Raw genomic sequence first — 10,654 nt, 5'->3', positions numbered from 1 at the left:
TTAATCTTCCACCAAGACCTTCACAGTTGTGCCTCTTACAGCCTGTAGAAGTCATGATTCCAGCGCCTCCAGTTCCTTTATTTTCCAGTTTGGTTGACTCTTTAGACATTTGGTTTTTCTTAGACTGCTGTTTAGACTGCTGGCGTGCAGGAATTATGATGTACTTAGTTACTATTTGCAAATGGTAGCTTCTCAGGCAGACCATGGCTTTCACACATTCATTATAAGTTGCCTGTAGGCTAGCATCACCTTTCGAACAGACAAACTCACGAACTGCGGGGCCTGACTCTAATGAACGAAGAAAGTTCTGGTGAGCTGGTGGCATGTATGTTCTCATTTCTTGGAGGAATTCAGCAGCTGATGCTGACCAAAAAAAGAAAGATGAGTTAGTAGGAAGACTGAAGTATTCCCCAATCTAGGGGAGAAGGGCAGAGTGAGATCAGAGTGGGTAGAATATCACAGGCCAACACTGCAGCATGAAGCAATGAGTTATAACCATCTTATTAGAAGCTACTGGTCTTGTTCCTAGTAATGATAATTATTGTAAATATACTCAATTCTGAATAACAGATGAGCTAAACTCATTCCTTTGTAATAAAGATTTGTGCTTTCTTTCTCACTTTTCTACTGCATTTGATCCTTCTAAGAAGCCGATGATATAGACAGGATATTTATAACCTGTACTTGAAAGATCATGACACCAAGTCCAATATGTTTAAGGGATTATTTTTAAATAAGTGAATAAAAAAAGCGTATTTTCACCCAGCCCAATGATTTTCCCTTGCACTAAAAAATAAAAGTTTAGGGAAAAAGGGAGAAGTAGAAAGAAGTTATTTCTCTAAACCCTCAGGAGGAACATAACGAGTATGGCTCATCCTTAATCTTTGATACAGGCCATTGCCCCTAGGTTGCCAGGGCAGCAGGATGGCTGAACAAGATCAGGGTCAATTGTCTTCTTGTCTGAAGTATCCACCTCTCCAACTGCTACTATTTCATCTACACAGTCCTCTCATTTGCAGGTGACTTTCTAAATTTGATTGTACATTTTAAGAACATGTGATATTGGCTTGACAGTCAATTAGGCCTTATATTCAGGTCTAAATGTCAAGATCAAGAGGGTGATGAACCTGAGTTTGAGTTCTGGCTTCATTGCATTCTAGCTGGTTAACAGGGAACCAGTCATTCATCCTCTTTTAGTTTCTGCTGCTGCTTCTGTGAAATGGAACAATGTCAATCAAGTCTCTACTTTACTGATTCTCAGAAAAGTATTAGAAAAGCTCACGTAAGATGGTGATTAGAAATATGTTTTAGACACTATATTACTATTGTATTAACATGAGAGATGATTATTATTTATCTTTTCCTACTCTCCTTCACCAGCACTCTGCTGGATGCCCAGCAGAACATCAAAGCACTGAAAGATGCTGCTTTGGGCTGCACTACCCCCAGCAAACTTCTTTGGGGTGTCCCAGATGCCTTCATACAGTAGACCCTCTGGCAGCAGGGGGTTGCCTTTCCAGCTGGGCCAAGAAGGAAAAAATACTCATTATTTGAATTAATTGCCAAATTTAAGATATAAAGTCTTGTGCTAGAGGATAAATGGAAGGTAACAGGAGATAGATTTTATTCTTCTTCCACATTCTCTTTTCCCCTCCACATAATAATAACATGATTCTGAGCAAATTTGGCCTAAGCATTCTATGAAGTAAACTTATCTTTGCATTAGTAAAGATCATTCCTCTCTCTTTAAAATGACTAGCTTTTCTTTGCATAATCCAGTAGATGCCTGACAAAGTAATAACAGAGAGAATATTCTTTTTCTACAACATGTACTTTAGGATATAAATGGTTTTAAAATCTGATTTATAGTGGAGACCACCAGTGGGAACTTGATGTATTCTTTATGTTAATTATTTAAGAGAAAAATTCAAGCATATAACTACATACCCAGACAAGTATATGCGAAGAACATTGAAAAATAGATTTGGATCCACATAATCTGTAAAAAGATGAGATGTGTTTAGTTAAGTAGCATCAGAGATATCAGAGGAAATCAAGATACTCTAAACAATTGATAACAGATTCCAGCAAAGGCTGCAGGAAAGAGATTAGGTCAGTTAGTGTAGAAAAAGCCCCTGAAGATAAGCTCTCACTCACCTGCTCTCTGTCAGGTGAGCTCAATTCATCGCTTGTGTCTCCTGAATGAGGTCTACCATAAGGCTAATACACAGCTTGTGTCCAAGAGCCTGGGCCCACCTATCACCCATCCTCAGACTAATTAAACTGTCACATTTATTTAAGGCTACTTCACATACTTACTGACATAACAGATAAATTATTCCATAAAGAAAGAAAAAAATCTAAACAAAAAGAAAAACAGAAACAAAATCCCAGAGGCCATATAGCTCACATCGCTAAGTTCCTCTCTTCTTCCTCCACCAAAGCTTGTTAATGTCTTTGATTAGAAGGCCAGCCAATCTTCTTGCCAAGAATTATTCAGCAGTAACTCAAATCCCAATGGCACAGCCACATATGTATTAAGGCCATCTAATAGGGCAAATTTCCCTTTGTAAATTCCGTTTATGTTAATAACTTTTTTAAAGTATTATTATTGTTTTGTAGATAGTAAGTTAGCAATTACTTTTGAGCTCAGTGGTTTTCTATGTTTTTTATAGTTAACTTGTGAAAAAGAAGAATTCACAGAGAGCTTCTATCAAGCAGAAGCTAAGTCTTTCAGAGCTTAAAACAGCTTGCTCATTAGGCAAGTTTCTCCAAGGTTTTTTAGTGGGAAGCAGGGATGGTTCTTAGCATTAAACAGATCTCACTTGGAATTCTGGCTTTACTATTTACTATCTATATAACTTAGAACGTTTATCTCATCTTTCTAAATTTAGATTCCCTTGTCTGTAAAATGGACATGATGAAACCTACCTACTTGGAAAGTATAACGATTTAGTGAGATAAAATAAAAACATACCCGAGAGTTGTTTTTGCTTCCATTTTGTCAACAACTCTATATCTCAGATAATCAGAAACATTTGACTGAGGCTTAGAATGTTGTATGGCATACAATACTTGCCATGAATTTGGTGAAACACTTTACGGGCTTCGTGTAGACAGGAAGCAATATCATGCAGTGCTTTTTGCAAAGTAGCTTGGTCCTGATGTTGTACTTCATTGTATGTTGTGGGGATGACCTTTAAAATAAAAGGACAAATACTTAAGATTTCCTAGCACTAAACAGTAGCAGAGAATAAAATTTTCTTAAATATTAATCCTTAATTTAAATTTTGGATTTCTACTTTTTTCTAGTGTTGGGTACACCCTGATTGCTTGACAAATTTTTTTATATTTAATTAAGCTTCAATTTGTCTTTATTCATTTATCATTTAAAGATAAGTTTATAGAGTTTTATGTATTTTTATTTCTACTTCTAATAGTCAAAACCATTATATTTATGTCAGTATGTGACATAGTTCCAAATTGGATTGAAAATATTTCTCTCTTGAAGGGATTTCAAACTTGATTCTAAATTTATGGCTTTTATTCTTTATATTTTAGGCAATTCACAAAAATATCTGTTTATACCAGATGATACCTTTACCTTCAATTAAATAATCAAATGCTATATTTAGTCAGATAAAGTTATTTTACACATAATATAGTTCACTTACTAAGTGATTGCTCTACTTATGTGAATCAAGATGCACATTTTACAGTGTGGATGGACATACTTTTATTGCAGAACCAGCTGCTATTTCCACCAATAGAGAAACGAGGAAGAATCCTTTACTGCAGTCCTTACCAGGAAACGAAAACAAAATGTCCATGTTCCTAAGAAAATAAGTTAAGGAAGTCAAGAATTCAGCAAAAATATTGGTATTTCGATTGAGTACTTTATAGTTTTTAAGCACTTCTACTTGTCCTATTTTATTTTCAAAATGGTCTCATGATATAAGTATGACAGGTTTTACTGTCTTCGTTACAAAGTCAGGAATAATAATGTTAAGTCCACGGTCAAATTTTATATAATTAATAGAAGATTAAGCTGAGACTTAAAATTCCATTCTGGACTTGGAACTAGAAATTCCAAGACCATTTCTGTGATTGCATTAATTTTTTACATGCATGTACATGCATACATGTATACATGCATATGCAGGTATACAAACATACGTATATGCATTCGATGTTTGTAAAGCTATCTGTGAGGTATAATTTTAAAAAGTAGTTTTTTTCCTTAAATAAGTGTATTTTTATCTGTGAATCTGATTCAATTTCAGTGTTTTTTCTGCCTCACAAAGGAATTAAATGGAAAATTCAATAACTGATTAAACCCCATTTTCTTTTTTCTTGAAGTTTTGCATTGGTACAAACTGGTCTCAGTATCTGTATATCTATCAGTTTAATGGTTGTTAAATTCATGGTTTCTGAAGCCAGACCATTTCTTCAGCTTACTTGCTGTGTTAGCTTGAGCGAGATACTTCATCTTTTTCTGCCTCAGTGTTCCCGGCTATAAAATGGGACTGATGATATCATCCTCTCATTTAAAAACCATCCATAGCTTTCTATTTATTTTAAAATACTGTTTAAGCCCTTTACCATAGCCAAGTCCTACATAATCTTTTTTAAAAGTTTATTTCTTTATCCCTTTTCCATACTACTACTTTCATCATTCATTATTTATCGGCAATACTAGCCTTCCTTCGGTTCTGGTGATACACCAAGATTTTCATCACTTCAAGGCCCTCATTCTTGCTTTATCCTCCACTATGAATATTGTCATATTTTTTCTTTCTTCTAGGTCATTCCTACACTCTCTAGAGGACTCTGCCTAAATAACTTGTTACAGGGATTCCTCTGTCATCCCTTTTATTTGATTGGAGCTTCCAGTATTTTCTTACCCCTTCTCTCAGTGAAATAGCAATTTGCATAATTTTTATATACATCTTTTTCCTACTCATGAGTCCAGCTTCACCAGGGCAGGCTTGTAACTATGATATTTACTTAGCCTTAGCTTACTACATAGATCAAAAATAGTAAGGACTGGGTCAAAAAGAACAGATTTATGTTCTGGCCACTGAGGTCATTAAGTGATAGATACACAAATGTATGTGCCTTTTGTAATTATGTATATTAATTTTATTTATATATATATGCAAATATTATTTTCATACACATCTACAACTAGAATATCAAACAGACAGTCATAACACAGTCATAGATATACTTAAGGGCTAGGATTATTTGTTCTTTAGTTCCCTGAATTATTTTTTACCTGTGTTCAATTGGCCTTTTAATAAATGTATTTAAAAAATATAAACTTATATTCACTTTGAATAACAAATAATTCTTAGATTAAAATAAGAATCAAATACTTACTCATAAGTCATGGGCCTTATGAAAGCAGCAATGAAGCAATGGACCAATTGAAAGAGACAAAGAAAACCAATTTAAACATGGTTTTGTTATTGTTATTAGATTTAATGCCACTATTATTATTAAATTTAATACTACTTATAAACTATTGTTATTAGATTTAATATTACTACTAAAGATAAGACACAGTTGGATAAAAAAGTAATTTTTTTTTTTATTTCTCAAGCAGTCATTGTAAACACTTAACTTAAAACTTTATAAGTGAAATAAAACATTAAATATGCAAGGACCATACATGAATAGTCAAAAACTGGTTGTAACTAACAAAAATTTTTTCTAGATGAAATCTTTTCATTTTGGGCTATTCTTATGTCTGAATATTCTGCAGATACACACCCAGACCCATGAAGCACCACAATTTTCTTATCCCTTTATTGTAACAGATCCCATCACTAAATGGTCAGGAAGGGCCTACATTCTGAGCAGACTGCTCCGAAAGACCATACATTGCATCTCTACTGCTGAAGATGTGTTGACTTTTAAACTCAGTGGGATATTAAAAGTAGAATCTCAGAAATATGTTAATCAAAGGAAGCCAAATACAAAGAGTACATGCTCTATGATTTCATCAACATGAAATTCAAAAACAGAAAGAACTGATTTTTAATATGATAAATCAGAATATATTTGTCTAGGGATAGAGGTGAGAATTGAATGGAGATAGCCACAAAAAAAATTTCTGAGTTATAGAAAAATTTTGTGTCTTGCTTAGGGTTTTACTTGTGCATTTAATAGTCAGACTCATCAAAATTGAACACTTAAGAATTGTGCATTTCATTGTGTGTTAATTATACACCTCTCTCTCATGTATGTACATTTGTAGTTATACATACACTAAAGAAACCCTCAAAACACCCCCAAAACAGAAGAAAGCTGCCTAAAATTAAACTAATGATTAACTCCCTTTTGATTTAAATATAACATGCGCTCCTTTTATTTTGGTTATAATCACTGTTTACATACCCATGGGGATCCTTTTTCCTCCAGTTTGCCAAGACGCAGTCTGCATAAACCAGAATGGGAGGCAGTCCCAGCTTCTCAGAGAGTTTGCAATAAGGGGTAGCAATATTGCTTGGCAGGACCTAAGTAAAACATAAGGTTTATTATAAACTCTGAAGTGTCTTACCCTTTCTTCTGCTTCCTAGGTACCAAAACATTAGCTGTTGTATAGAATGGCACTTTGAAAACAAGCAAATGTTCTTTTCTATTCATCATTTCATAGCTTAGTCTAGTCATTGTTAAATGATTAGATTTTGAATTTGTATTGATGTGGACATAATCTAATCACTGGGTGAGGGCGGGGGTAGAAGGGGAACAAAAGCTGTATCCTTGATTGTCTAATGGGCTGTGAGTTATTTGTCATTATTTATTTATCTATCCATTCTATGAATATTGGTTAGACAACTCCTCTGTGCAAGGTATTCATTATTTAGCAGCAGTAAAAAGACAAAATCAATTGTCTCAAAGAAGCTGAAAGTCATTTGTCATTAAGACGTACTAGAAGTGTAAAAAGATTGGTGCTCTTGGAGCACGGTGCTGATCGAAACCCTACTGGATGATTTTTTAGAAAACTCCCCATAAAATGGCATTGGTGCTTGGACTTGAAGGCTTACTTGTGTTGATAGAAGAAATTTCCTTTACCTTTGCTTTATATTTCCATGCAGAATATATCAATTGGAGTGACACTCTTGGCTTATCTGAGCTCTTTTATTCACCCTTCCTCAGAGGATGTACAGAGGCTCATCTAATTGTTTAGTTTGAAAGTGAAACTACAGTTTAGTCCCCTTTTCTCCTCAATATACTTTTAAAATCCTTTTATTCATAGAATTATGCTCTGTGTTTGGCCACATAATCAAAGGCTCCTACCCCCATGGGGCAATCTTGATGGGTAAGTACATTCAGCAGGGTCATTGTTGCCCCATACCCAAGCCATGTTTTCCAACTGCTCTATTAATTGTAAAGTTGACCTTTTATTCTTTATCTGTCCAACTTCTTAATCTAACTATATTTAGTTTATAATCAGATGGTACCATGTAATAATTAAGGCCATATTTATCATCAGTAGTTTATATTTGAAATATGTATCTAACCAGGCAAAGGACAGAGATATGTGGTCCATCAGGGGTAGTGAGTGGTAGGACTTCAGTGTGACTATGTGGCCCACTCCACAGTTCTGTAAAAATCATGGGAGCTATAACTCAGGTGGGTTCAGATTAGCTTAATGCACTTGGAGATGATGGTTTAACCAAGAAAACAAAAAAAGAAAGGAATTATTGACTATTAAAGTAACACCTGTATCTGTGATTCCTTTTGCAGACCTCGTTCCATTGAGAATAAAAATATTATTTTAAGAAACATGTGAAAGACATATATAATGAAAACTACAAGACCCTATTAAAAGAAATCGAAGAAGATACAAAGAAATGGAAAGATATTCCGTGTTGTTGCATTAAAAAAATCAACATTGTTAAAATGACCATATTACCTAAATCAAAAAAATTTTAGCTAGATTCACACACATAAAATGAGTGAGGACTCAAACGAATAAAATAAAAAATGAAAGAGAAGACATTACAACTGATACCACAGAAACACAAAGGATTATAAGAGATTACTATGAACTATCAGACATCAATGACTATGAAAACCTAGAGAAAATGGATAAATTCCTAGAAATATACCACCTACCAAGATCGAATTGTGAATAAATATAAAATCTGAACAGACTTTTACTCGTAAGGAGATTAAAATCAGTAATCAAAAACTTCTCGACAAACAAAATTCTAGGACCAGACGGTGTCACTGGTGAATATTTGCAACTGTTTTCTTGCTTCGTTCCTTTCTTCTTCTTGTGATCTTCCTTTATCACATGATGTTTTTTTTTTTTTTGTAGTGTATGCTTTGATTCCTTTTGCTTTATCTTTTATATATACTAAACAGTTTTGCTTTGTGGTTACCATGAGGTTTACACAAAACATCTTGTTGTAATAACAGTCTATTTTAACCTGATAACTTCAATTATATACAAAAAATGTATCACCCATTTTATGTTTTTGATGTCACCATTTACATATTTTATATTGTTCATCCATTAACAAGTTGCCTTTTAATCTTAGAGTTAAGTGATTACATACCACCATTACAGTAGTTAAACATTCTGAATTTTGACTATGTACTTATTTTTACCAGTGAGTTTTATATTTTCATGTTTTCATGTTACTAAAAATATGTTATTACATGTACTATAACTTTGTTTAAAGTATGTATACAAATTTATGTACTGACATATATTTTAAAAAATTCAAGATGCTTCCAATTTGTGTAATATTTACTTGGAGTACTCATATTTAGGTCTCTTGAAATGAATCAAGTCTCTGAGGTTTCCGTGTGAAACAAAACAAACAAAAAAAGGGTTATCTATAATGTTGTAATTTGTATCTAAGTTTTTTAATGAATGAATTTGCATTATAAATTTTTCCATTCATAAATATATAAGTGAACAACAAAAAAATGAACTCCCTCCGCAATTTTTTTTCTGTGAATAGTTCTATTGCTTCTTCATTTCTGAAGGACAGTTTTGCCAGGTGTTCTTGGTAGGAAGTTTTCTTCTTCCAGCATTTTGAATACATCATCTCATTCTCTCTTATCCTGCAAAGTTTCTACTAAGAAAACACTGATAGTCAATGAGGGTTTCCTTTGATAAGATGAGATTTTTTTTCTATAGGTACTTTCAAATTATCTCTTAGTCTTTAATTTTTGAAGGTTCTATTTTAATATGTCTTGATAAAATCCTCTGCATTGAATCTGTTTGGAGTTCTATGAGCTTCATGAACCCATATCTTTCCCTAGATTTGGAATGGGCAAATACTCACAGCTGATAGAGAATGTGTAGAAGTTTAGCCTGCCTGACAGAGGAATCTGGCATGCAATCAGAGTGACATAGAGAAGAATTTAGAGGCAGAGGAGGTAGATAAACTTTCCAAATTGGCCCTCCTCCCCAGGGCAATACTGTAAGACACAGGACAACCTCTCCTGGCAGAGGGTGTGGAAGGCTGCCTGGTTGTACAAGTTGCAGCTGAAGGGACCTATTTCTCTCCAGCAGTACTCATATTTCTGAGGAGGGACCTCTGTGACAGTGAGAGGTACAAGAAAGAGTAGGAGGCAGACAGAAATATCAGCAGGCATTGAAAGAACAGGCTTCCTGCTGTCTACTTTGGGATTTCAGCAAGAGATCTGCCCACAGACTTCTGAGTGTGCCCACAGACCAGGCCCATGTGCATTCCCTAAGTCCCCAGTGCTAAGCCAAAATCTCCTCCCACTCTGATGCCAGCTTCTGATGCACACTTACGATTGCACCCCTTGAGAGACAGTGCTGGTAAAAGAAACCACAAACGAGTTATAGTGCCACCTCCTGGAATACAAATATTGTTTCTAATTGCCGATCTGTTAAATCGTAAGAACCAAAGTAAGCATAATTCTTAACTAAGAAAGTTGTCTATTACTTCAAAAGCAAAAGTAGAAGTGTATATCATTAAGCAGTATGAAAAATCAAGCAGCTATGTTGTCATATACACACAATGATAAATCTCTAGCAACAGAATCAAAGGCATGCAATATTGCAAACTAACTGATAAAGAATTCAAAATAGCAGGTACGAAGAAATTCAATGAGTTACAGGAACATTAAGAAAGGCAAGTCAATAAACTAAGAAATTAATAAACAGAGTTTTGTTTTGTTTTTTACCAAAGAGATGGAAATTTAAAAAAAAAAAGACCAAACAAATTCAGGAACTGAAGAGTTCAATAAATGTGATGAAGAACATAATAATGAGCATAGATAACAAGGCAGACCAGATGGAATATGGAAATAATTTAGGCATAAGAAGATAGATAACTTAAATTTTTAAAAGTGAGGAAACTTATGAGAGCTGTTGGATTCAATTGGAAAGGCAAACATAAGAATAATCGGCATACCACAGAGAATAAAAGGGAGAAAAAGACAGAGGGTTTTGTAAAGAAATGATAGCTGAGAACTTCCCAAACCTAAGATAGGAATTGGATACACAAGTCCATGAAGCTAATATAATACTCTACTGTCTCAATGCAAAGAACTTTCAAGACAAATCATAATAAGCTGCTAAAAAATCAGTGATAAAGAAAAAAAAATCTTAAAAGCAGACAAGGAAAGAAATAAAAGTAAACTACAAAGATATGTA

At 34.1% G+C, this 10,654-nt stretch overlaps 1 protein-coding gene across 1 annotated transcript; it reads right to left on the bottom strand.

Moving 5' to 3' along the window:
• On the bottom strand, window positions 1–7,350 carry IDO1 (indoleamine 2,3-dioxygenase 1). Its single transcript, XM_036228316.1, is given in 9 exon segments — window positions 1–52; window positions 54–363; window positions 1,378–1,520; window positions 1,948–1,999; window positions 3,080–3,197; window positions 3,735–3,834; window positions 5,383–5,397; window positions 6,403–6,521; window positions 7,306–7,350. Coding segments are annotated over 9 exon segments (954 nt in total).
• Window positions 7,351–10,654: the final 3,304 nt, after the last annotated feature.

The sequence above is a fragment of the Rousettus aegyptiacus genome, unplaced genomic scaffold (genome assembly GCF_014176215.1).
Source record: "Rousettus aegyptiacus isolate mRouAeg1 unplaced genomic scaffold, mRouAeg1.p scaffold_m13_p_11, whole genome shotgun sequence".
NCBI classification, from domain to species: domain Eukaryota; kingdom Metazoa; phylum Chordata; class Mammalia; order Chiroptera; family Pteropodidae; genus Rousettus; species Rousettus aegyptiacus.
The sequence above is the reverse complement of the archived record's forward strand: the minus strand, read 5'-3'. Positions and strand labels throughout refer to the sequence as shown.